At 46.2% G+C, this 27,618-nt stretch overlaps 1 protein-coding gene across 1 annotated transcript; it reads right to left on the bottom strand.

The window, feature by feature from the left end:
- Nucleotides 1-251: 251 nt before the first annotated feature.
- Nucleotides 252-27,618, bottom strand: abcb10 (ATP binding cassette subfamily B member 10). Its single transcript, XM_088610529.1, has 27 exons — nucleotides 26,697-27,618; nucleotides 25,893-26,093; nucleotides 24,355-24,557; nucleotides 23,485-23,619; nucleotides 22,043-22,189; nucleotides 21,481-21,616; nucleotides 20,885-20,980; nucleotides 19,834-20,043; nucleotides 19,088-19,167; nucleotides 17,979-18,159; nucleotides 17,257-17,300; nucleotides 16,842-16,876; nucleotides 16,190-16,444; nucleotides 15,664-15,670; nucleotides 12,522-13,023; nucleotides 9,866-10,066; nucleotides 9,184-9,386; nucleotides 7,462-7,596; nucleotides 6,232-6,378; nucleotides 5,800-5,935; nucleotides 4,768-4,863; nucleotides 3,791-4,000; nucleotides 3,608-3,687; nucleotides 2,690-2,870; nucleotides 2,029-2,072; nucleotides 1,853-1,887; nucleotides 252-1,595 (listed from the first exon to the last, which is right to left on the bottom strand). The coding sequence occupies exons 1-27, from the start codon at nucleotides 27,190-27,192 to the stop codon at nucleotides 1,340-1,342; spliced, it is 4,452 nt and encodes a 1,483-aa protein (XP_088466655.1). The 5' UTR covers nucleotides 27,193-27,618; the 3' UTR covers nucleotides 252-1,339.

Raw genomic sequence — 27,618 nt, 5'->3', positions numbered from 1 at the left:
AAGTGCATCCCCCTTTGGGAGCTGTCCCTTATCAAAAGAAAACATCTTAAATCAGCCTGCATGAATACTTTCTCTGTGGCTGCACCACAGAGATGGAGGGTGAGATGGGGCCTCCTTTAGGACAGCATACCAACGCTTAATTCTGTCTTATTAACAAGCATTGCCGCTACAGGAGTGTCCAGAAAAGCGCTATATAAGTGTAAGCAATTATTATTATTTATTATTATTATTATTATAACTGACAAAATAAATTAGAGAAACAATTTAATGTTATTGAAACAGCCTTAAAAGAGAATAAACAATAACAAAATGAAAGAAACTGCTAACAATCCCTTCAGGATCTCGTTTCTGGTTTTGCTCTTTGCCAGAAGGGAAGCTTCGCAGTCCTGGTTTGACTTGATTCTGCTAGTGATGCAGTATTGCTCCAGCCCGCGCCTCTGCTGTTTATAAGCTTGAGTCAGGATCCAGAAGAGCTCAGGACCTCCCGTCAGTCTGCTCTCACTCACATGACCCAATACAACAAGTCTGGGTTCGTTCCTCATTGAACTGTATGGTACTTACATCATGAATATCAAGTGTCTTCTGAAATATTTTAAACAAACGAAAAACTGCACATAAAGTACAAAACATTCCAAAAATAAAAATGAACAATATCATTACAGAACCATAACTATGGTACAAATGCCAGTCAATACATAGAAGCTGTAAACAAATAACATTCCCTAAACAGGACTGAACCCTATATATACCATGATATCGTGTTTGTTTCATTTACAGTTTGCTTATCTTTAATTTAGAAAATCTAAATACACACGCACATATTAAATGATAAACCTCACAGTTTCAGACCATGAGCTATGTAGTATCTTATGGCATGCCTTCGCAGTAGTAAAGATTGTGACACATTAAGAAACACAATATTACTCCAATACATCTTGTGCTTTATGTGTGGCGGTTATTTTGAAAAGCCCACACCAGTTTCTGTGATTTAATTTATTGTCTTACCATGCAGTATATCTAAAATTACAACCAATCCTTGATAGAAGAACTTAATGTTGGTGTACTGAAATTCAGCGTACTAAACAGGAATGTTTGCCTGCCAAAACACTAAAATTCTTCAATGTTTCACAGGGAAAATTATTATTTGATGTAAAAATGGGTTCAGTATATTTTTAATTGACAATATTCTTCAGAACACAATATGGCATTTTCAAAGTTGAAGGGACAGCAGAACAGATAGAAAAACAAATACCTAAGTCAAAGAGCTGCAATCTGGATTCCCTGTGATGAGAGCTTTGACCACACTGGCCACAGAAGTTCTCCTGCTCCTGCACTGACGTTACTCCACCACCACGTGCTTCTGGCTGTTCTGCAGGAACGCTTGCTTCTCCACCAGCTTCCTGAAGAGGCCCTGCCTGTTGGCCAGCAGCTCCTCGTGCCGGCCGCACTCCACCACGCGCCGCTGGTCCAGGACGGCCACCGCGTCGGCGTTCTGGATGGTGGACAGCCTGTGGGCGATGATCAGCACCGTGCGCCCCTGCATCAGCCGGTCCAGGGCCTCCTGCACCAGGAACTCATTCTCTGCGTCCAGAGCGCTGGGGGGGACAGGAATACAGGGCGCACACCGGGAAAGTCAGTACAGTACACTCTTTGTACTCTCTTTACAGCACTTCTACAACACGCAGGGCATCGTCTGCAGGGCCCGCTGGGATTTCACAGTTAAACACCTTCAGAAAGATTCTTGTGACACGTATGATGCCAGTGCTTTAATTTCAAGCATTTATCATCAGATAAATGCTTAACAGGGCATCATGAAATATGAAATAATAGGAAACAGCATCAAACTGTGTACCTGGTGGCTTCATCCAGAAGAAGTATCTTTGGGTTCTGGAGAATAAAAAAGTGATTTATTGAAACAAATATTTTCCAGTTTAAATACATTTTTAATGCATAAGGTTTAGTATGTACTTTGTCTAAGTCTGTGCAGGCATGAACAAGGATATTGAAGCATAATATGCTATTAGATACCTTTAGCAGAGCCCGTGCAATAGCAATTCTCTGTTTCTGACCACCTGTTGGTAGAGAGAAATTAAATTACTTGCATGTTATTCTGGAATGGACTCTGTTATGTTCCAATATTTACAGTTTAATAAACATAATCCAAAAGCAGATTTTGATTCTATTTCTTACATGTCGTAGATTTCAAATGTAGGAGTTATCACACTATTGAAATATTTCCCTCCTCTCATGAAGCAGTGATGCTGAATACTCAGAGACTTCTCGGATGTTGCCCTCCAAAATTCATCTGAAAAGAAGCAGCCAGGAGATTTGCCCCTGCAATCACTGCCAGTGATGTGTGAGTTCCAGATGTGAAGCAGTGTAATTAAAGCAAACTAACTAGGGTGAAGCGGGGGCTCTGTGGCTCAGGATCTGTGCCTGTCTGGAAGGATGCTGGTTCATATCCCGCAGCCGGCAGAGGAATCCTACTCTGTTGGGCCCCTGAGCAAGGCCCTTAACCCCAACTGCTCCAGGGGCGCTATATAAATGGCTGACCCTGCACTCTGACCCCAAGCTTCTCTCTGGGATACGTGAAAAGACAAATTCCTAAATAAAATTGTATATGGCTAATAAAGTGATCTTATAGAAGAAGGAGAGAGCAGGCTGTGGTGGAACAGTTTGACCCTCTTGCCTGACAGAAGGACCCCCTTCTCCCCCACCACGGTGTCGTAGCCCCTGGGGAAGTGCTGCACGAAGCCGTGGGCGTTGGCGATCTGGGCGGCCCTGTGGATGTCCTGGGCGGAGACCCGGGAGGGGTCTGGCGCGCCGTACGCGATGTTCTCTGCGATGGAGCCGGAGAAGAGCACGGGCTCCTGGGCACAGGGAGGACACACAGAGGAAGCTGTCACGCCCTCATCCAACCAGATCCCCACATGGAAGGACACTCATGCTAATTACACCCCAGCCCCGAGCTCTTCTTCACACCATTCCTATCAATAAACCATGACACTCCACCTATCCACCTATCCTATCCACGCACCTTCCTGCTCTCACAGTATTTAAACCCTCTACATCTTTGTATTGGTCGCCCCTTTGGAGCTCCTACCTCGCTGTTTTTACTAAATCTTCTGAGCCCTGTTGGATACGAACTACGGAACTCGCCCTTGACCACGTCTCTCGCCTAGCCCTCTCCTGGATCGGAAGCTTCTGGGTCCTTTCCCCGTGACTCCTGACCACTGTGGTACCGCACTGGGTTTGTCCTCCCGGCTGGTCAGCTGATCAGAAGCCCGAACCAGAGAGCAAAGGCGCCGACGCGTCAGGTTATGTTGTACAAAATACAACTCAGGGCCATGTTAAAAACAATTAGAAAAGGAGAAGGGCTCCTGCAAAATGTTTTTCATTATTTTTTTCAGGTGAAGAAGACCTGAAGAAGACTCCACAGCCGAAACTTTGTGTTCGTTTTTCTTTTCCTTTCAGCATGGAATAAACCTTCGCCTGTTCATTTGCATACCTGTACAGGCATATTTTCCCAGACCTGTGTTTGATCTGAATCTAGAATTCATACAGAAAGCACCCAATCCAAGGTGTGCAGGGAATGTTGCTGTCATACCTGGCTGACAGTCCCAATAAAGCTCCGCAGCCACTGGGGGTTCAGGTCACGTACGTCATACCCATCCACAGCAAGCGAACCTGCAGCATGGGAAAGGCTCTTAAAACGAAGCATCAACCTGCTTTCCGTCGCTGTCAAGCAAAGGTAAATAAACGGTGGACCTTTCCTGGGCCTAGAGCTCACCGGAATCCGGATCGTAAAGTCTTAACAGCAGCGACACCAGAGTCGATTTCCCCGAGCCGCTGGGGCCCACGACCGCCATCACCGAGCCGGCGGGCACAGACAGGCTGAGGCCGCGGAAGACGGGCGCGTCCTGGCGGGTCGGGTACGAGAACGTCACGTCGCGGAACTCCAGCTCCCCCTTCAGCTGCTCCGGCCTCAGCGCGACCCCTTCTGCGGTTCACAGGAAGAGGCAGCAAAAGAGCAGGGAAACAAAATATTTGGGGCTTTTTTAAGGCAGAAACACCGTATCTCCTTCCGCAGAGCTCAGCGCAGTGACTCTATGTCAGAGTGGGTCAGATTCTGGGTTGACATGCGGTCAGCTCAGAGCTGGTGGGAAAACTTTGTAGAAAGTGTGCTCTTCTCCAGTATAGTTATACATGTTGATGGGCAATGTTACTTTTAAAACCTAATGCAAGCAGCCATGTCACCCTGCAATTCACATCTGGCAGCCCACTGAAGCTCAGCAGGTGTGAGCCTGGTCAGTACCTGGATGGAAGACACCTGGGAAAAACTAAGATTGCTGCTGGTAGAGGTGTTAGTGGGCCCAGTAGGGGGCGCTCACCCTGCGGTCCGCGTGGGTCCTAATGCCCCAGTATAGTGATGGGGACACTATGCTGTAAACAGGCGCCGTCCTTCGGATGAGACATAAAACCAAGGTCCTGGCTCTCTGTGGTAATTAAAAATCCCAGGGCGTTTCTTGAAAAGAGTAGGGGTGTTACCCATATTGTCCTGGCCAAATTTCCCCCTGGCCTTTACCAATCGTGGCCTCCTAACAATCTCCATCTATGAACTGGCTTCATTACTCTATTCTTCTCCCCACTGAGAGCTGGTGTGTGGGGAGCATACTGGTGGTGGTGGAGGGGATCCCCATTACCTGTAAAGCACTTTGAGTGAAAAAAAAACACTTATATAGCGCTTTTCCAGAAAACCAGACTGACCATTGAGAGGAAACTCAGGCTTCCTGTCCAACAGCTCCCACAGTCGCACCCCAGCTCCAAACCCCTTCATCAAGCCAGAGTAAAAGGAGCTAAAACCTATGCAAACAGGGGAAACCAAGTTACTGTACCGCATAACTCAGCCACAAGCTAGAATGGTCCTTCATAACTGTACTGCAATGAAATGTACTGCATGTGCAAGCTGCCTTGGATGAAAGCCGTGCAAGTAAATAAATGATATGTCAAAGATGACAGATACAACTGAGCTATTACGAGCTATTACTATTTCACATGCTGTACAAGCTCAAAGAATTTGGGAATAAAACTCAAAATAGTCATTTTTAATGAATGTTATTAATATTATTACATACAATAGCAGTTCCATCCTCTTTCAGTCACTGGGTTATCCTTAGAGCACCACAGCAAGCTGGAGTCTGGCCTGACGAGTGCAAGACAGGACAACAGCAGGCTCCTGCTTGCTTCCCCTATTCTCTTCTGTGATACCCTTGCAAATCTTGGACATTATCTTGAGAGCAGGAATAGAGGCCGAACCATCAAAGGCCTTGGAGCACAGAACGCATTCTAGGCGTTGTCTGAAAGGACAGGGAATCCGGTTCGTATCCTAAGTGCTCAGACAACAGCACCTGCAGTGGCTTAGTGTTCCAAAGGGAAGGACATTCTCTGTTGGGTAAGAGTGCCTGTCTACAATTCAAAGAGTGTCAAGAATTCAAGAGCTGACAAAAGACAACAGGGCACTGGATATCTACGTGGACAAGCAGGAATTACTTGTTGTTGGCATGGATCCACATAAGGATGTCACAGGCCCAAAACAGTTGCCACTGGGCAGAGAGCTCCTTGAAAAGAGAGGACGATCTACAAAACCTGGAGATGTAAGTGCCCACCATGAAGTACAAAGAGAATGTCATTCCCCAGTGGGACTCTTGAGAGAAGAGAGGACGCTCTTTGCCAACTAACTGGCTGACTCTTTTTCCTGAGGATGCAATTCCACAGTCTTATGATTCCTTGGTCTCGTACCCGAGATGCTCACACCAACCCAGAAGGTGTACAGAAGGAAGGACGAGATCTGTCCAATGGTCATGTCCTCACTGCCCATCAGCAACCCGCCCTTGTAGAGCACAGCAAGCATGGAAAGATTCATGCTCAGGCCTACCTGCAAGAAACAAGGGCAGCACTGAGCAGCCTTTCTCATTGAGCCTGTGTCCTTCATTGCTGTCCGATTCTATGTCGCTAGCGCATGCAGGAAGGAGGAGTCTTTTTGAGAGCTTGAGGTTTAAGAAACCACTTCCCAGAAAAGATAAACATCAAAGCACATGACCCAACCCCTGCTCCACTCCTGACAGTTTGAAAAGCCTCTAAATCGTGTCCGCAATAGGGCATCGACCAACTGCTTCCTCTGTTGTCACTGAACATTATGTGTTCATGGTTCCCGTGCTCTTAATAACTCACTGTTCCAAAGAAGCCAGCTTCAAGCAACGCCTCCCTCTTGGCCAGTTGGAGGACGTAGTCCACTTTCTTCACATATTTCTCCACCTCCATCGACTCTTTCCCAAACGCACGCACTGTTCTGACATTGCCAATCCGCTCTTCAGCCAGCTGCAGACCATAGAGAATGGGAGATTGTTTCAAAGAGAGCACTCAGATGAGTCATTTTAACACTGTCAGTATTCATTGGATTCATATTTGAACATGTAAACCCTCTCTGCAGATTGAAAGCTCACCCCAGCAGGGTGGGAATAATTGCCATGGGCACCTATTGATCCCTTCTTTTCAATTCCTGGAAGCAAAGGGGCAAAAGGTATGAACCTTATGGGCTAATAATAACAATAATTTATAATAATTGCTTACACTTATATAGCGCTTTTCTGGACACTCCACTCAAAGCGCTTTACAGGTAATGGGGATCCCCTCCACCACCACCAGTGTGCAGCCCCACCTGGATGATGCGACGGCAGCCATAGCGCACCAGAACGCTCCCCACACACCAGCTCTCAGTGGGGAGGAGAGCAGAGTAATGAAGCCAGTTCATAGATGGGGATTATTAGGAGGCCATGATTGGTAAGGGCCAATGGGAAATTTGGCCAGGACACCAGGGTTACACCCCTACTCTTTTCAAGTAACACCCTGGGATTTTCAATGACCACAGAGAATCAGGACCTCAGTTTTACGTCTCATCCGAAGGACGGCGCCAGTTTACAGTATAGTGTCCCCGTCACTATACTGGGGCATTAGGACCCACATAGAACGCAGGGTGAGCGCCCCCTGCTGTCTCCACTAACACCGCTTCCAGCAGCAACCTTAGGTTTTCCCAGGAGTCTCCCATCCAGGAACTGACCAGGCTCACACCTGCTGAGCTTCAGTGGGCTGCCAGTTGTGAGTTGTAGGGTGATATGGCTGCTGGCTGAATAGCCAGGTTCTTACACTTAGAGTTGCAAGGCTTGAGCTAGTGGTCGAGTTACTTACTGTATGCAGCTATCAGGTTATTCCACAATCTCATCTTTCATTCTAGATCACTCATCAATTTTTATTCCTTGAAATAAAATCAGAATCTCATTGATTTCTGATAAATACAATATTAATTCACAAGACGGTTTGTAGTTGTAGATGCAACTATTTTTTTTTTTAACAAAGCCGCTAGCGAAGTAGTAGCGGTGCTACATTCTGATGAGCCTCAGTCACCTGAGTGGAGTCAGCCAGTGCGTCCTGTGTGCGCTTGGACAGAGAACGCAGGTACCGCCCATAGACCACAGCCAGGACAGCCAGCGGTGGCACAATCATTAAGACAAACGCTGCCAGTTTCGGTGACATATAGAACTAATGAGGAGAGGGAAACAGAAGATACAAAACAACCATCAACCCCCACAACCCTCCATCACAAAAAAATACTGCATATACTACACATTGATTTGCATGCACTGTACACTACTGAAACGTGAACATGATGTTACGTGTTGTGTAAAATAAGAAATATAAGGGAGAAATATAAGAAGGATTACACACAGTGGAGGCCAGTGGGCTTGTTTGGTAGTTAGTAGCTAAACCATCAGAAGTTCTTATTCAGCTGTTTCTTGAATGAAACCGAACAGCTTTAGGTCACAGCTTTAACAGCATGGCTGGGTAGCTTCTTCTATACTCCCACATTCATTTGGGTAAAGGAACACCTGCTCTTCTCCTGCTTAAATGTGCTTTGCTTTGTTTCTTCTCAAGTGGCATCAGATAAGCCACACCTGTAAATTCCTCAACATGCAACTGCCACAGCACAACTGCAAAACAAAATGCCTGAAAGTACGTGCGTTTGGACTCGGGTGAGACAATAGAAATTCTCGCCATAGGGCAGCCTTGGGAATGCCCCAGACTTCCCCTGGCCAAGCTCTTTCACTTTCGTGCTGGAGAAGTTACAAAACAAACAAGGCAGGGAGGCAGCAGAGCAGAAACAAGGCTGGTTTTGGTCACCTTGTGCGTGATCTTTGATTGTCCTTCTTCCTTAAATAAAATAAATACCGACACGCTTTTGTTTGAGATATTTTTTAATATTTATAAGATTTATTTTATCATTCCTGATCTGTTGAGACTTTCATTAGTCTGCCTCTGCCCAGTCACCTATTATCACTAAAAGCTAAAATCTCCTTGTCAGATTTGAGTTGATTTCCTGCTTCAGATACTGTATGAAAACGTTCTTTACAACGGCTGTCCCTAATTCTGAGAGGCCACAATTGTTTTGTTTTTAGTGCAATTAGAGCATCAGCTATTAGGAAAAGGCAAAATATTTAGAAGCCAAAACATCCTGAATAGAGTAAGACTAAGAAAACACGCATCGTGTGAAAGTTATCTTACCGTACAGCAGCAGATCCCCACCCTAGACTTGGAGGAAAAATGTCTTCTGTTTTTTGCTAAGCATCAATCACTAACTGACTTCAGTTTGCTATTTGAGGTATATTTGTAAAATTCTCTTGTAAGGTGAATTGGGATTTGTAATCGTTATCAGTCCTCTATACATTTCTTAGTTTTAGAACGGCCTTCTTTCAGGCCCTCATTCCTGAAACATAACCAACTGGAGCTCTGCAGAAGGAAAAACTGCTCATCGGTTCCTCTAAAACCAGAATTAGGAATCACTTCTATACTGTAGTTTTCTACTGTAGTTTGCTTTGATGCCTGTACTGTAGGATTTTGTTTTTGGTGTGAAGGATGCGGACATTGTGTCAAAAAGAACATCCACAGGAATTCCCTTCGATAAGGTGTATAGGATGAAAAACAAGAATGCACCAACAACGGTATTGAAGCAACATGGGTAATATGTCCGTGGCATTAAAAGGCTAATTCAAAGTATAGAGGAGAAACAACTGAAATGGATTTACAAGCAGCAATGGGTGATTTCAATACCCGGTCCGGTCAGCACTTTACCATCATGCCCACACCAGCTGTGGCCTGAGCCACAGCGCGGAGCCCGTCCGAGAGGTTGTCTGTGATCGAGTGCCCGATGACCACAGTGTCCGCGGAGAGCCGGTTGATGAGCTCGCCGGTGCGCGTCTTGTCGAAGAAGCCCACCTCCTGCCTCAGGATGGAGTTAAAAAGGGATCCTCGTAGGTTTCGCACTATCTGTTGCCCTGAAAGAATTATGACCAAAGAGTTCCAAGTTTTTATCCTTGCAACAGCAAACAAATAGCAGCGAGAGACAAATGTGAAACCTAAGGCTATTTGATCATTTCAGTTTCCACTGTACAGTTCATATAGAAAGGGATGTTGAACCTGGTGTCCAGACTAAATTCTGCATTTGCACAATCTGCCCTCTCTACTCCGTCTGATCTGCTGTGTAAGGGGTCTGCAGGTGCAAAATGGCTGCTGTGTGTCACATAGGAGGTACTGTATGTGAATTGGGTCCCTCCTGTATATGAAGCACTTTGGGATCCTTTAGGGTGAATGTAAATGTAAATGCAATTAATTATTATCTACATGATCATTTAGAATTAGTAGCTTACATACGACAGTTATCTCCCCCACTATTAGGCATCACTAAAGGTCACTCAACCCAAAGACAGAGCAGGAAGACGGCTGCACTCTGCAGCCTCTCATGAAAAGAGCGTACCTGCGCGGTTGATGAGGTAGAGGCGGGCGGTGTTGGCCGCGGCGCCGCAGAGGAACACGCCTGAGAGCACGGCGCACAGACCCGTCAGAGACGCGCCCAGCTCCTGAGCAGGACTGGAATTGATGGTGTCAACCACTCTGCCCAGGAAGAAGGGAGCCGACATGGTCACCGTGCTGGAAATCACCAGGAAGCCCAGGGCCGCTGAGGAGAGATGGAAACAATCTACAACTTCGGAAGGGCAAACCAGGACTTTTTAAAGGGGAACTCCAAGGCTGTTTTTATTTTTTCGGGGGTTAGAAAGAATCAGCATTGATGAGTGCATTTCAAACCACGGTGAAAGTAAAATGTACACAGTAACGTGTAAAACCTCCAATTTACATCAGAGAATAGATTAACTTTCCAGGTATGCGCAGTGCCATAATCTGCACTTCAGAATGAGGCAACAAAACTTCCAGTGAGGTGAAATAGCCCTAATGCATTGCAAACAAGCAGGCTTGTGAATATACTGTATCTCTTTATTACTTACAGGGGATATAAAACGTCTACACACCCTTATTGAAATTGCAGGTGTTTGTGATGTAAAGCCAGAAATCAAGATAACTCATATCAGACATTTTTCCATCTTTAAAGTGACCTTGCAACCAACACAATTCAAGAGACAAACAAATAGATAATTACTAGGAAAAATAATTGAAATTGAAACCTACAACACCCTGGATGCAAGTAAAATGTTGCAATGCTGTCAATTAATTTATTTTTCTACCTAGACTTTTTAACCGGTGTGAGAAATTGGGACTGCAGTTACCCTTTGAAGCTTATTACATTTTTATTATTGCAATCGCAAACAAAAACCAATGGACTGTTTGATCACTTAAGTTTCCATGGCACAGTTTATAAGGGAAGAGGTGTTAAAAACAGGTATTAAAACTGATCATATGGATGGGGACCAGCTTGGTTTAGCAAAAGCATGTTAATTGCAGATCTCGACAGCCACGTTCCTTGCTAAACCCATCCTGGAGCTCATGACAGCTCCTTCTGCTCTGAAACATTCGAACAGACCTCAGTGTTCATCATCTAGACAGGTGGATGTTAACCTGCGTGGATCCGGCCTGCCACACCTCCGTCACTGCCTGGAGACCAGCTGCAGGGTCTTCAGCAGGGGGAACACCATTCGTCGATGATTCGCTCCCTTACGCCTCCAAGAGGCGGGGAACTGACAGTGACGTCTCCCTGCCACCCTCCTGCAGCTGGCCTCTTTCTAATAAGGGGTTTTTGGCCACCAGTTCCCATCTCTTCTCCTCAGCCTTAGGCAGAAGCTTCTTTTTTTTCCATGTGGACTTTAAGGTCCTCATGCTCACCTATAAGGCTCTGCATGGCTTGACACCTCAGTAGCTGTCTGAACTATTATTGTCCTACTCCCCACCTCACAACCTTTGGTCTTCTAATTCTGGTCTCCCAACTGTCCCCCAAGCCCGTCTACACTCTAGGGGTGACAGACCCTTCTCCTGTTATGCCCCTAAGCTCTGGAACTCTCTCCCCAAGGATCTCAGAGAGTCACCCTCTCTAAACTCCTTCAAATCCAGAATCAAAACCTTCTTCTTTAGAAGAGCTTTTACTGAACTGGTTCCATTCTTCACCCCTCTGCTTCTACTTTTCTTAGTACCACCATCCACGGTCTCCTCTATATATTGTAATTGCGTTTTATCTTGTGTATTCTTCTTATTTATTGTTGTCATTCTGTAAAGCACTTCGAGAAGCCACCTTTAAAGGCGCTATATAAAATAAAGTTTATGATATTATTATTTTTTCCTTGGCTAAATCCTTTGCTGCTCTCTTCAGTGTTATGCCAGCCACTCCCACACCCCCAAGGAGGCATAACCTTCCAGATCGAATACTTTCTGTAATACCAGCCTGGCTGCAAACTGCAGCTAAAGCAAACTGTACATCTCCATGGAAGATAATCCAGGTACGTTGCTGTGGGCTTTGCCAGAAAATAAACCAAGAAGCGATGTGGAAAAAACCACTGTATCTGACACTGATGAGAACTGTAAAGCTGAAATGCATTTTAGGTTAATGCAGGGCAACTTGTAGAAATAACAGTCCTTTCTGGGTTCATGCACCTTCACATATGAGCAGACTGAGTGTGATGAGTAATACAATGTGAAAACAAACACTGAAAAAGAGTGTTATTTTGCCAAAACAGCAGAAACGGTAAAACAAAGAGCAGCTGGAGCACTATTTACAACAACTAGTCAGGAAAAAAAGGAGCGCTGTTGTGTTTCCTTATTTAGTCGTCATCAGGGGATTTTCACTTTCTAAAACATTCTTCTACAAACCAGGGGTCAAAAAACATCATACTGTACCTGTCAGGCTCATTTTTAGAATGATAAATTTAGGAAAAGTGTTTTCCTAGCTCATAATTTCACTTGTTTGCTAACACCGCTCCTCCTACGTTGACTCAAATACACACATATATCATAAACGGTACGTTCTGTGTTTTCTGTGGTGTATATCGTGAAGGCTCCCCTAAACTCTTTAACCCAGGACAATTCTTTCTTCCTAAAATGAGGAGGTCCTAATTAAAGTTAAGGTGAGAGAGAGAGCACTTTCCGGACACGTTTCTGAAGCACTATCCTATTAATGTCAGGTGACCCACCTGTCAAACGCCAGCGTTCTGGGTGAGCCAGCTGAAGAAGCCTTTTTGCGTCTTCAAACAGATACCGGCTGGACTTGTGCCCTTTTCCCTCGCTGTCCAAGCCGTGCTCACTCGCTTCTTCCCTCGGAGGAGAAGTGCTGTAACTGTGAAACCCGCCTGAGGAGGCGAGGGGATTTCTCCCCGGAGCTGTCGGCGAGGTGAAGGAACTTTTGCTGGATGCAACAGAAGCGCTCGGTCTATTGAAGCGTCTTGAGGGCGGTGGGTCCACGGTGGCCATGAGCCTATGTCTTATTGCCTTCAAAAGGAAAAAGCTTTTCGCATCGCTTAGCCTTCTGCTCCCGTGGCCTGCGAACCGGGACAATCCCCGAGTCCTCTCCAAAGTCGCACTCTGTCCAGCGCCCAGACACCTCGTCCGCTGCAGCGCCTGCACTGGCAGGCTTGTCGTCCTGGGTCTGAAACCGCACGCAAGAATCCACGAGTTCATCGTTACGAACCTCTGGGGCTAATAATAAAAAGAAGATGACTTCAAACGATCACAAAGATAAAATCTCCAAATTCCGAAAGCAAAAGTTTTACGTTCTCTGAGACCATCTTGATTTTCATTGGGATGAAGACAGCTGTTGAGCTCATTGTAGACTTATTGTTAAAGACTAAACCCAGTACAGTATCGTAAGATTTACAAACCTTCCCCCCCGGATAATCACCAGCACTGCTGTCTGTATCTATTGTAGTTTTCAGTGCGCGTCCTTGTGGTCCACACTCGGCTACGCGCTCCCTCACTAGTGTCAAAAATGAAACCATAACAACACTTTTATGATCGTTTTTTTCTGTCTCTTACTGGTTATGTTTTACTGACGGAACACCGCCTCATTAGGTACCCTAGCCTGGTAAAATACAGTATGGGTCGATTCCATTGACTTTCAAAATTGAAAATTGTAGGAAATATATATTTCAAATAATCGGTGTGCGATTAAGAACACAATGTATAAACATAACATACATTTTTACGTAAGACGTGGAATATATGTCACGAAATTACTTAACACAATTTGGTACTTGTGTTGGAACTTCAGTGATCTCAAATTTTAGTAAGGTACAGTATTATTGGTCACGCTGAGGACCTTTAAGGACCTGGTATACAGATAGGTACATCCTGGGCTTCCAAAGATCTGTACCCACTTGCATCACAAATCACTGATCTCTATCCGTGTTCTTACTCTGCCCTGTCAGTTTGCAGTGTGTCCCTCACTATCGAACTCTCTTCTATACAATCAGGGGAAAAGCGACATCTCCCAGAAAGAAATACTTCTCGGATACGTGCTTCACACCGGCAGCAAGCTAACCAGGTGCTTGATTTTATTGCTTACTTGTTTGTCTCATGGAAAGTCTTTTGCTGTTATTTTTAAAATAAAGTACGTTTGATAAACTGATCCAGGTAACAAAAGTGTTCTCCAAATTTACATGTACAGTACACTGTACTTATGTGACATTAAATGAAAGACAATAGCTGCATTTATACCTAGAAGAATACAGAAAAACACATGTGGTGGGAGATTTAGCATAGTGGTTCCATATAACAGGACTGGTAGACAACTTTCTGTTGGACAGCAGAAATTATACAGTTGAGATTCCGCAATATTTTAAATTATGATGTAATGGACCCAAACATGGAAGTAAGATGGCAACAAGAAAGATTTGACAACAAATCCAAATGACCATGATTAAAATAAAAAGATTTAAGATTAAAGAAAGGCACAACAAACAAGACTCCGTCTGCCTCAGCAGAATACAGCGAGACCCCTGGACAGAACTAAGAAAGAAAGTTACTGGGATGACAGTGATGCTGTAGATAGAAAGAACATCTAGGAAGGGATATTTTGTACACATTTAATTTGCCTCATCCAGCCATTTCTGGAAATAAGACTCTGTTTTGCCTTCAATAACATGGCTGGGTGGCTTGTCCCATACTCCCAGAAGCTTTTGTGTAACTCAGACAAGTGCTCGACGATGTCTGTATACACATTTTAGACCCCTCAGGCCCTGCCCAAATCAGCTTGTCAGCCTCTGCTTATGACGTGCAACTTTCTCCTCAGCTCTTGTACAGTGCCTGCATTTCCAAAACCCCCTGCTTAAGAGTAAACACTTGTTACAGTTAAACTGCTATAACACCCGATAGAAACAGCTATAAGCCATCTCCTTCGCAAAAGCAGCTTCGGACTTTATAAAATAGCACGTTCCCTTTTCGTCATTTCTTGCTTTACACCCTTTAGGTCCATCTGCCTTTATCTAGCAGCTGGGAAATGACTCCTACAGCACACCAGGGAGTCCTGCAGCCTCTTAAGTGAAGGTTTGAAATGCTTTTCCACATGAGAAACAGAAACATTGCCCCGTGAGAAATGTGTGCCTGAATGTGGGTCTCTTTAATCCAGCGATCCACCCTCCTGGTCCTGGAGAGGCTCTTTTTCAGTTTTCAAAATACACTTACCTGTTTTTTTTTTCAGTAAAAACAACAGACTTGAACATACTGTACATGTACAGTAATATCACAACTCAAGAACTTTATGCCCAAAACATATTTATCAACACTGTAATTAGACGGTAGCCAGCTACAATGTATTAAAATCCCGTTTCTATGCTTTCTGAGAGTTATTTTTACATTATTATAAGATATCAAGTGTATAGGCGATTGCTCTACTATTCCTGTCCACAACATTACAAAAATACCTTTAAAAAACAATGCTCAGGAAATGTGTACCTTTACAAACAAATAATCTGTTATTTTACATGCCTTTTTGTGATTGAGAGTTTTAACCTTATTGGCCATCCCTAACTTTGAAATCCTGCATTACAAACCTCCGCTGTACTAACATAAAACACAGTGCGTTGTTATTATTATTCACTTTGTGTAAAAATATATTTCGCACAACGTTTTCCCAAAATTGAAAGGAAAAAAAAAAGACCAAGTTGTTACAGATAAAACCCCCATGGCCTTTCTCATGGCCCTGCTTTTGAGTAGCGTGTCAAGTTACAAATCAAAACTTCAACTCTACCCCCCGATCACCAACTACAATCCCAGTAGCTTAAGGTGGCATCTTGGGTGCAAAAGGGCTGGTTAATCCACCCAGGAATAGAGGAAACCCACCTCTGTGCTGGCCGAAATTGTGACCTGATACACACCCAGTTGCCGCCCGCACTTTATTATTTAGCTCTTTGAGACCGACTGTTTCTGTTGAAAAGCACCTCACAATTTTAAGATGGCATTACTATAAAACGACACCCAAAAAGTGACACCTTCCGGCAACATTTTGCGAAAATGCACGATCTTCCCAAGTCCAAAATAATTTGACCAAATGATGTCCACTGGAGCGGACACCCACTCCAGTGCAGAACACGGTTAATGTTTGGTCACAGGGTGTAACCACTGTGCTATATCGAGAGCTCTGTCATTCTGCCAAGGCTAGTTTTGTAGTGATAGTAGTTTTGTAGATCTTGAAGTTGGTTTTTATCTCTCAACTGTCCAGGACGAATGACTGACCAGGTATGGGGGGTTTAGTTTACAGGAGAGCAGAGCAGTTAAAAATGTGAACCACAGTGACAAAGGCACCAGCCGGAGTCCCCGTGAGTTTTGCTGGCGCAGGTCACTGGGCGCCCCGAGTCCCATAATGCACTACTCGCACTGCAGGTGCTTCTGGCTGTTCTGCAGGAACGCTTGCTTCTCCACCAGCTTCCTGAAGAGGCCCTGCCTGTTCGCCAGCAGCTCCTCGTGCCGGCCGCACTCCACCACGCGCCGCTGGTCCAGGACGGCCACCGCGTCGGCGTTCTGGATGGTGGACAGCCTGTGGGCGATGATCAGCACCGTGCGCCCCTGCATCAGCCGGTCCAGGGCCTCCTGCACCAGGAACTCATTCTCTGCGTCCAGAGCGCTGGGGGGGACAGGAATACAGGGCGCACACCGGGAAAGTCAGTACAGTACACTCTTTGTACTCTCTTTACAGCACTTCTACAACACGCAGGGCATCGTCTGCAGGGCCCGCTGGGACTCTTAAATGATCATTCTGAAAGATCCTTGTGACGCTGTAAAACGTCAATTCTTCAAGGGGCAGGGATCAGGTCTTGTAATGTGAAGGCTGTGGGCTCAAATCCAGGGTAAAACACTGCTGTTTTTCCCCTGAGCGAGGTACATTCCATAGAAGTGTCAGATGAATAAATGAATAAAATCCTCTTCTTATAGATAAAACAGGTAAAGAATGACTAAGGAACATTGCGAGGAAACAAATCTTTTATAAAATAGCACAAAAAATCAAATCTTTAAAATCTTACCTGGTGGCTTCATCAAGTAGAAGTATCTTGGGGTTCTGCGGAATAAAAAAAATGAGATAAATAAATGAGATCCCACTTCCCAGAGTTATTCACAAAACTATCCTTTTTGTATTTTTTTAAATAACTTTGATACCATATATAGGCTAGTTTTGCTTTGTGGTTTAGGGAAAGCTCCAAATATATACTGAAGCTAAAATATGTTATCAAAACAGTATATATTTAATCTCTTTTTAAACGTGCTGGTGATATGAGCTATTGTGCAATTAGACATATAGTGAGGTGCAAAATAATAAAAAAATGAATCTACAAAAATCAGACGTTATTAACATATTCAGAGAAAGGCACTATTCACTCTCGCTAAACTGGAGAGTTCATGGTTATGGAAAAACAGAAGAGTTTAGTATTAAAACAATACCTTGAGCACAGCTCGAGCAATTGCAATTCTTTGTTTCTGACCACCTGTTTCAAGTAAAAAAAAACACATTCAATTAGATCTGATGACATGCTTTCCCAATCAGATCCTGTGCTTTCTCAATTGATTTGCACTGAACATCAGCACTCTCTGATAAATGGGATATGAAGGCAGCTTTCAAAGATCTTTTAATTAAGTCAAAGATTAAGAATCATGCATTAATACAGACTTGTGAGGGTGATGCCAGTTCTTATCCGACGTGTCTTGGGTTACACTGTTATTCGCAGAGGCCGCCAATTAAAACGCACGAATCTCACTGGTGGCTATTTTTTGCACTTCAGCTCTAGCGAAGGAGTAAAATCGTGCCAAACCTCCCCCTAGTGGCTACGTTTTGTTTGCGATTCAAAAAAGGGTGACAGCCCAGGTCTTCTTAAAGATCTGTCTTAAACTCTCCCCCTGCAGATGAATAAAGTATTTTGAATTTAATTGGATTTTTAAACAGATTATATAGAACAGCCACTGATTTTCATGTGGTCAGACACTCTAGCAAATGAGTTCAGTGCATAAACATTCTAAAGAAAAGGACGAAGTTTGTTGTACTTTTTCTTTTATTGCTGTTAACAACAGATGTTCTCGAATAGGCTTGGGAGGCACAGATGGACATATGTGTGAAAGCTGCTCGCCATTCTCTGTTGACGAAAGCTCTCCCTGGAGGCCACCCTCACCTGACAGAAGGATCCCCTTCTCCCCCACCACGGTGTCGTAGCCCCTGGGGAAGTGCTGCACGAAGCCGTGGGCGTTGGCGATCTGGGCGGCCCTGTGGATGTCCTGGGCGGAGACCCGGGAGGGGTCCGGCGCGCCGTACGCGATGTTCTCCGCGATGGAGCCGGAGAAGAGCACGGGCTCCTGGGCACAGGGAGGACACACAGGACAAGATCGCGAGGAAGCCCGAACCAGAGAGCAAAGGCGCTGGCGCATCACGAGACTAAAGTCTTTCTGAGTCTTTAAGAAGATCCATGTGTGAGAAACACCGGATTCATAACGCACAGCAGTGAGGAAAGGGGAGTAGAAAGAGACATGTCAAGATGGCCACTTGTTCATCATAGCACACACACCACTGTCAGCCAGCTGATTGCAAGTAACAGTGCTACTTTCCAGCAGCCATATCACTCTGCAACTCACAACTGGTCGCCCACCGAAGCTCAGCAGGTGTGAGCCTGGTCAGTACCTGGATGGGAGACTCCTGGGAAAAACTAAGGTTGCTGCTGGAAGCTCACCCCGCAGTCCATGTGGGTCCTAATGCCCCAGTATAGAGACGGGGACACTATACCGTAAACAGGCACCATCCTTCGGATGAGACGTAAAACCGAGGCCCTGACTCTCTGTGGTCATTAAAAATCCCAGGGTGTTTCTCGAAAAGAGTAGGGGTGTAACCAGGTGTCCTGGCCAAATTTCCCATTAGCTCTTACCAATCATGGCCTCCTAATAATCCCCATCTCTTAACTGACCTCTCCTCCCCACTAATAGCTGATGTGTGGGGAGCGTTCTGGCGCACTATGGCTGCCGTCGCATCACCCAGGTGGGGCTGCACACTGGTGGTGGTGGAGGGGATCCCCATTACCTGTAAAGCGCTTTGAGTGGAGTGTCCAGAAAAGCGCTATATAAAGTGTAAGCAATTACTATTATTATTACTATTATTATTAACAGTGCTACTTTCAATCTTCACAGTGGAGATGACGTAATCACAATAATGTGCTCGTGCAACCAACAAAAAGAACCTTGGAATAAAAAAAAAAAAGATGGATCTGTAGCTGATGTTTTACTGGGGACTCACCTGGCTCACAGTCCCAATGTTGCTCCGTAGGCAGTATGGATTCAGATCCCGAATATCATAACCATCGACAGCAATTACACCTGCAGGACAGACGGATCCATCAGATTCCCCATCAGATCTGCGAGCACGGTAAAACGATGCTGCTCCATGTCCGGTACAGCAGCAAGTCATTTTTGATAAAAACTAAATTCCTATTCTAAACTCTTCAGCTCACTGTGGAATTTGTGGTCGGGTTTTGCCAACGACATAATACTCAATCTACTTTCTTAATTGCAATTAAGCATATGCAATTTGTCAGTCTATTGTGAGAACGCCACTTCTCCAGTCGAGGGTCATGATGAATCGAAGCTCTGGGAGATACTGCAGGTGACTGTGCTCAGACAGGAGGGGTCAGCAGTCAACAGGGGAGGGGACAGTTCAGACCAGATCCAGACCCAGAGATAACCCGTGCAAACAAGAGTGTACATGCAGGCTCCAGACACACAGGCGTATGAGATCAGAATCAAACCGAGGACTCTGAGGCTTTGAGGCAGTTGCATTGCCAGTGACAACACCATGTCTCCCTGCATGCACCCAAACTTGGTTTCAATTCACATGTCAATGTTGTCTCATTGGGTACGAGCTGGTATGAGTATGTGTAATTAAACAACAAACAGATCAATGACGAAAATCACCAAATAATAATTCCAAAAAAAAAAAACCAAGAATGAAAGAGGCCTGCTCAATTTCCTGGGCCTACGGCTCACCGGAATCCGGATCGTAGAGTCTTAGCAGCAGCGACACCAGAGTCGATTTCCCCGAGCCGCTGGGGCCCACGACCGCCATCACCGAGCCGGCGGGCACAGACAGGCTGAGGCCGCGGAAGACGGGCGCGTCCTTGCGGGTCGGGTACGAGAACGTCACGTCGCGGAACTCCAGCTCCCCCTTCAGCTGCTCCGGCCTCAGCGCGATTCCTTCTGCGGTTGAAAAAGACAAAAAATAACCCATAATTCCCTGAATGTACGCAATTTAATCTCAAGGGATTAGAGCTTTACATAAAGCAAGGGACTGGCTTCACCCAGCAGCGAAGTACAGCACCCAGCTGGGCGATACACAGCAGCCCCTCTGCACAGCCGATCGATCAGGGAGAGAATTGACAGGCTGAGCCACCAACTGATTTACAGGGGAACCTCAGGAAGGCCAGACCCAGATCTGAATCGAGTCAGGACTCTGGGGTAACGCCTCTAACGTTACAACAGCACCCTGGGATCTTCAAGGACCTCATATCTCCAGTCACTGTACAAATGCAGTGGATTGGGAATATAGCCCAGGGGAAGAGCGCCCCCTATTGGTTCACCATCACCACTTGCAGCAGCGACCCAGTTTCCCTCGGAGGTCTCCCATCCCAGGGCTGCTGGAAACATAGTGTGTTGCACTCTTTCTTTTTAATTATTGAGAAAAGCAGCGGGTTACAAAAGAAGATAAACCGAGGTCATTTGGCGGACAGGGGCTGTTGTGTCCAATATGAGGCTTTACATTAACATCCGAAGGGCTATGCATGAGAATCACGAGTTGGTAACCAGTCAAAAAGACGGAACTACGATATCTGATAACCACTGAATGATGTCAGGGGCTGAAAGCAGTCATCCAATAATTCCCAACATGGAAAGGACCTCACCCAGACGACACCCTTCCAACCAAGTGTGCATACAGTATGTCATACTGTTCTTTAGACTTCATGTCAGAGTGGGCTGCTCTCTATGTTGAACTACACAATTAAGAATGAAGAACAGGTGCCTGACAGATTCGGGGGCTCACCATTGAGAGGAAACTCAGGCTTCCGGTCCAACAGCTCCCACAGTCGCACCCCAGCTCCAAACCCCTTCATCAGCTCGGAGTAAAAGGAGCTTAGACCTGTGAAACCAAGAGCATCCTTTCAGCTACGAATCGCGCCAGTGGCTGGTAATCCATCCTGAGATGTCCCTGCTTGATCCACCTCCCCCAATAGCAAAGCACATTTAAGGTTCTGCTTCATACAGTAAGCTCAGAGCTGTCCTAACAATTTATGCAAAATAACTGTTGAAAGGAAAAGAGAGAAATTTTGTCTGAGACAACAGAAAATCCTCTTCACAAATTTGCCAAGCAGAAGACACATTAACAACATCGCTGAGATTCGGGGCTTTGTTTTCTGTATCTACTTGGGTGGAGGCTGCCAGCAAACACCAAAAAGTGCACAATCGGCTTTGGTTTGAAAGGCTTGCTACATTTGGCTCAAAGACGCAAAACCGTCAACTGTCATGTTTTTTTGCTTGTCCCGATTAAAACAGGAAGGACATGACCACCGAGCAGAGAATGGGACTCTGATTCGCTGGAGGGGATAATCTGTACAGGCAAATCAAATCCAAGGTTCCTACCTGAAATGCTCACCCCTACCCAGAAGGCATACATGAGGAAGGAGGAGAGCTCTCCAACGGTCATGTGCTCACTGGCCATCAGCAAGCCCCCCTTGTAGAGCACAGAGAGCACGATCAGGTTCCCACTCAGCCCCGTCTGCAAGGAACACGAGCAGCACTCAGATCTCCCGTGAAGTTGGCGTTTTGGAGAGAGGTTTGAAAGATACGGTGGTACAGGCCAACCAGGGGCTGACGAGAGCCCCGACACTCAGCAGGTCAGTGTGATTTGTACAGAAGCCTCCGAGGCTGCTGCCTGCTAGATGCCACTCACAGCTGCTACAGGAAAGTCTTCCTCCAAAGCCCGACGCGAGCGAAGTCGGAATTTCTCCAGCAGCTGCACGTGACATCAGACAGACAGCGAGTGGCCCGGAGAGAGAGACGACACCCTCCCGGGTCTTGGCCACAGCTCGGATGAATTCATTCTCAACGCTGATTCTCCCGCGAGCAACGGGCAACGCTTAGCCAACCGGGCACGCCCTCCCTCTCGGATCAGCATCTCACGGCCGCCGGCGTTCATACTCACAGCCCCGAAGAAGCCAGCCCGAACCACGGCCTCCTTCCTGGCCAGCTGGAGGACATAGTTGATTTTTTCCACGTATTTGTCCACTTCCACGAACTCTTTCCCAAATGCTCGCACCGTTCTTAAATTGCCGATCCGCTCTTCGGCGAGCTGCGGAGACAGGGCGGCGAAGGTTTATTAGAAAAATGGGCTCTCGCCAGAGCGGCCATTTCAACTCTCCTGTTATTAAGGAGACGGATCTTGCAACAGATACACAGTGCTATGCGTTTGCGGTGTTTATTTTTGTCACATGACGTCCCTTTAAAACCCGCGTTTGTCCGATTCTATCCCCCAGTTAAAAACGCTTAAACGGCTCATAAGAAAACAAGGCCTGTGCAGCTTTTCACTGAACATCCCAACCTAGGTTTCACCTCACTCGTCCCTCAAAAATAATTACCTGACAGCATTCTGTTCGACAACTGAGCTACTTAAATAATTCACATTAATGATGATACAAATACATCTTCACTCTCAGAGAGCAATTAGTAAGTTTCACTTCTCCAATCATGGCCTCCTTATAATCCCCATCTCTGAACTGGCTTCATCACTCTGCTCTCCTCCCCACTGAGAGGTGATGTGTGGGGAGCGTTCTGGCGCACTATGGCTGCCGTCTTATCACCCAGGTGGGGCTGCACACTGGTGGTGGTGGAGGGGATCCCCATTACCTGTAAAGCGCTTTGAGTGGAGTGTCCAGAAAAACACTATAGAAGTATAAGCAACTATTATTATTCACCACATTGAGACGTAGTGCAGGAACAAGAAGTGTTTATGGCCTTTTAAAGGGAAGTACATCGATGTTAAACTGCAAAAACGTGGAACACTGCGCATACTGTTCTTGAAAACCTCAAGCATTTCATCCTGATCCAAGGGTCGTGGCATCGGGCTGGGAGGCCAGTTTTCCTCCCCTGACCCCTGGCACGTGTGCTCGTCGAGGGCCCTACTGAACAGCTCCAGTGAAAGCCTGAGAACTTAGACAAAGTTTCCTCCCCTAGGAGATCAAAGTATGTCTGGATTTCCAAGGTGGTATTCAAGAATCAGGCACAAAGAGCTACCGACTTGGAGGAGAATCACTCATCTCCTGAACTCACAATACCGTACTCTGGTCAGGACTCCTAGGGGAGGAGAGGGAAAGCCTTTCTCATGAGCTAGGGAATGACCAAACAACGACGCCCGTGCAACTGATGCACATCTTGTGACCTCCTTAGCCTCACAGAGCAGGAGGACAGCAGACCGGCAGGACAGGGTAGCTGGGAGATGCACAGTGTCTCTGGGGATTGACCAAAGACTCATCTCGCCTGTTAAAACAGCCTGTAGATTTCTTCACTCTACCTGTACAAGGGGGTTCACAATACAGCACAGGACTGGTGCAACGCTGTGAACAGTTGTACCCAATGTGCCGCCGTTACCTGAGAAGCATCAGCAAGCGAGTCCTGCGTGCGCTGAGACAGTGAGCGCAGGTACCGCCCATAGACGACGGCCAGCGCAGCCAGCGGGGGTATGATCATCAGCACAAATGCTGCCAGGCTGGGCGACACAAAGAACTGATGCAGGAGAGAAAAAGAATAAAGAAAACATTGAAGAACAGCCCGTGAGAAATTACTACTGCATATAAACAAACCATTACATTTCAAGAGTCATCGATAATCAAATGTGTGTATATTTGGAAATCATGTGAAATCATTAAAATTTTGAAAAATGTGAAATGATCAATTATGCTCCATGAAGTAAAATGTCAAACAGACATGCATTATCCATGGTCATGAACAGGATCATCCAACACTTACTCCCTAGAGAATTAAATGAACTCTCTTTTCAGTCAGAGCTAAAACCTCTGCAGATTACCGATTCTCAAATCTAACGTCGTCTTGTAATCTTGTGGATTACTGACTCTCGGATTTTGAGTCTGTATGTAATCTTGCGGATTAGTGGCTCTCAGATCTAGAGCCTGCATATAATCGTGCAGTTTACCGACTCTCAAATCTAGAGTCTGCATATAATCGTGCAGTTTACCGACTCTCAAATCTAGAGTCTGCATGCAATCGTGCAGATTACCGACTCTCAAATCTAGAGTCTGCATCTAATCGTGCAGATTACCGACTCTCAAATCTAGAGTCTGCATCTAATCGTGCAGATTACGACTCTCAAATCTAGAGTCTGCATCTAATCGTGCAGATTACGACTCTCAAATCTAGAGTCCGCACCCCAACAGAGACTTGCACTCAGGTGAGCAGTTTTCGAGAAAGCCGCCTATCACGCTGGCCTGGTCAGCACTTTACCATCATGCCGACCCCGGCTGTGGCCTGAGCCACAGCGCGGAGGCCGTCCGAGAGGTTGTCAGTGACGGCGCGCCCGATGAGGGCGGTGTCCGCAGAGAGGCGGTTAACGAGCTCGCCGGTGCGCGTCTTGTCGAAGAAGCCCACCTCCTGCCTCAAAATTGAGGAAAAAAGGGATTCTCGTAAATTTCTCACAATCTGCTGTCCTGAAAGAATTATCACAGACAAAATATTTCACTTTCATCTTTTTGTCACTGCAAAGGGCAAACACACACTTATTGCAACAAAAGCCCAACAACAACATCTGGGTGAGAGAGAAATTTTCACTAAATGGTTCAGAAAATCATTGCAGAGCCCTAATCTCTTAGATTCTGCAAGAGATAATGCAGATTTAGACATCTACATCGCCCCAATCCAGCATGTTTTACACAATTGGTCACCATTTTCTAATCTAAAGCAGTGATCTTCACTCCTGCAGACCTCCAGGTTTTGTAGATAACTAGATCTGAAGACAATGGCAGTGTGAACCAATTAAATGAGCAATTGATTCAAAAACAGTCATGAAGTGTCCACAGTGGAATGACTCATTTAACACAATTTTCAGATCATTAGGAAGACAAACCTTCAGTCCTACACTGCTCTTAATCAACCAAATTCCTTGCTTAATCAATAACTTAGAAGTGTTTCCAATCTTTAGACGTGATTAGGTTTACAAACTTGTTGGGTGAATTTAGAACGCAAGGTGACTTATAAAACCTGCAGGATTGGGGCTGATCTGGGTGAAAAACTAAATGTGAACAAAGAGACGGAAAATAGAAATGTGCCCAAAAAAATCTTGCAGTTTTGGGAAAGGTCAGCGGATATTTTTGGCAGGAGAATTGCAAAGCAACTCCCCCAGCCCAAAAAAGCTTCTGAAGTGACTTATCCAAAAAATAAAATGTCAATTTTCTGGGCAAACATTGGACTTGGCATCCATGTGCAAGAAACTTGTCCTGTTAGCAGACATCTTGACTCAGTGTGCAATAAAGGCCCTGTTTTGTTCTACTTATAGAACTTATAGAAATAAAGCCTTCAAAAGTCAAAAGAGAATTCATGTGAGGATTAATTCAAAATCCTTAGGCTATACTGAGATTAACTCACTACATTGGTTTTCTTAACAAATTTGTAATGTCATCTGTATGTTTTCTGTATACCAGCTCAATCTGCTGTACTTCTGAGTACCTTCTTTTAACCAGAATGGGACAATCCACCCAGAGTTAACACCTTTTCTTGCATTACAGTACATCAACACAAAAAGTTGGGAACTGACACCAGTCTTCAAGGATTCAAATTTAAAGGTTAGCAAAAAAAACAGGTGTTCTTTTAACTCATATATTTTGTAACATTTGGAGTTAGAAAACATTTGGGGTTTGTGTCTTCCAAAAAAAAAATGGGGGGAGAAGAATGAACACGACAAAAAGGTTTAGGAATACGCTCACAAACCAAGACCCCCGGCAGGATCGAGGTACGTGCAGAGCGGAACGCTCTGCCTGGACCGGTACCTGAGGTTTGCATGAGGTAGACCCGAGCCGCATTGGCCGCGGCCCCGCAGAGGAACACCCCCGAGAGCACGGCGCACAGGGAGGTCAGAGACGCGCCCAGCTCCTGGGCCGGGCTGGCGTAGATCGTGTCAATCACTCTGCCCAGGAAGAAGGGAGCCGACATGGTCACCGTGCTGGAAACCGCCAGGAACCCCATGGCCGCTGAAGGCGGAGGAGAGAGAGAAAGAGAGACTATCAGGACGGTTCCAAACGCTCTTCCAGCTGCCCGTCCAGATGTTACGTCAGGGCACCTCAAGCCAAGTAATCTCACAGCACCGGGGCATTATTAACTATTTTAACTACCATTCAATTGTTAACCCTTCCTCTGCCCTCCATTACTGCCTTATCTTCCCTGCTGGGCAAACTTTAGTCGCCCCTCTGTGAGAAATGTCGGGACAGGAAAAGAAAAAAATAAAACCTTTGAATTTTCTATAAAAATAAGGTGAAAGCATTTTTGTCACGTCGTTATTTTCAGTGACTGGGACTGTTTTCTCTAGAGACGTTTTACCTTGTCGCACGGGGACGTCATTTATCAATTTCTGCTCCCTAGATGAATTAACACCCAGCAGTGGGTTTTCTAATATACCCTCTCGAGTTCCTTCACATACACCACGCTGACCAACCACTTCATTTGGAAAGTCTGCCAACGCTAAGTGAACCGCAGCTCACGGCAGTATCCCAGCGGACAGGGGGAGTAGGTCTAAAGCACCCCGGCGATTAACCCCAACACGATCAACGGCGAATCGGGCACTAGGACCCCCATACCAGCCAGGCGCCATCGCTCTGGGTAAGCCAGCTGCAACAGCCGTCTCCCGTCCTCTGCAAGCTGCCGGTCGCGCTTCTCGTCCGGCACCGCGGCCGCCACATCGGCCTTCCCGTCCGTGTGCACTACGGGGGCGGCCGCCTCCTGCTTGGGAGCAGGCGAGCCGCTGTAGCTCTTTGACCTCCCGGGAGTTCTCCAGGGGCTCCGGGGGGAGGCACCCCACAGGTGACCGGCCAGAGGAGAGGAGGCGGCGCGGCTGATCAGGGAGGACAGCGGCCGGGCTGCGGGTCCAGGGAGCGCTGATCCGCCGCCGCCGAGCCTGCCCAGGGGTCCGCTTCCTCGGGGTTGACACCAGCCCAGCCGCCATGTGCCGTCGGTAGCCGAGCACCTAAATGGGGCGGCAGCGATGTACCTCGTCCCTGGCAACATCACTCGGGTTCTGATCGCCAGGTCCATTACACCACGTTTATATCCCCGAGTCACAATCCGGGCGCTCATATTTATTTTTTTTAAACACAGCCTACGGACTGCGAATGGATTTCATTAAAACAGCGATCATCCAACGCGCACACGGCACACCTTCATGCTACGAGAACGAAATTGCCCTGGCTTCAGTTCCCCCTTCTCTCCGCGGTTGTGAAGTTACGTTTCATTGTAACTTTTTGTCAGTTGCTCCAGCGCCTATCTGTCGCGGTGTCACAGCCCGACTCTTATCACGATCGCTGCAGCTCCTCGCCTCACCGGCCTGTGCTCCTCGATATCGACAGCATCTGCATTACAATCGCCTTAAAACACATGGATGCGCACAACGGGCGATACCTCCCTACGAGAGAGTACGCCTTTACACAGAGCTTCTTAAAGTTAAAGGTCACCCCTACTACCACCTGACTGCCTCTGGCATACATGAGGCGTTTGATCGCTACT

The sequence above is a fragment of the Lepisosteus platostomus genome, chromosome 17 (assembly GCF_059453375.1).
Source record: "Lepisosteus platostomus isolate fLepPlt1 chromosome 17, fLepPlt1.hap1, whole genome shotgun sequence".
Lineage (NCBI taxonomy): Eukaryota > Metazoa > Chordata > Actinopteri > Semionotiformes > Lepisosteidae > Lepisosteus > Lepisosteus platostomus.
The sequence above is the reverse complement of the archived record's forward strand: the minus strand, read 5'-3'. Positions and strand labels throughout refer to the sequence as shown.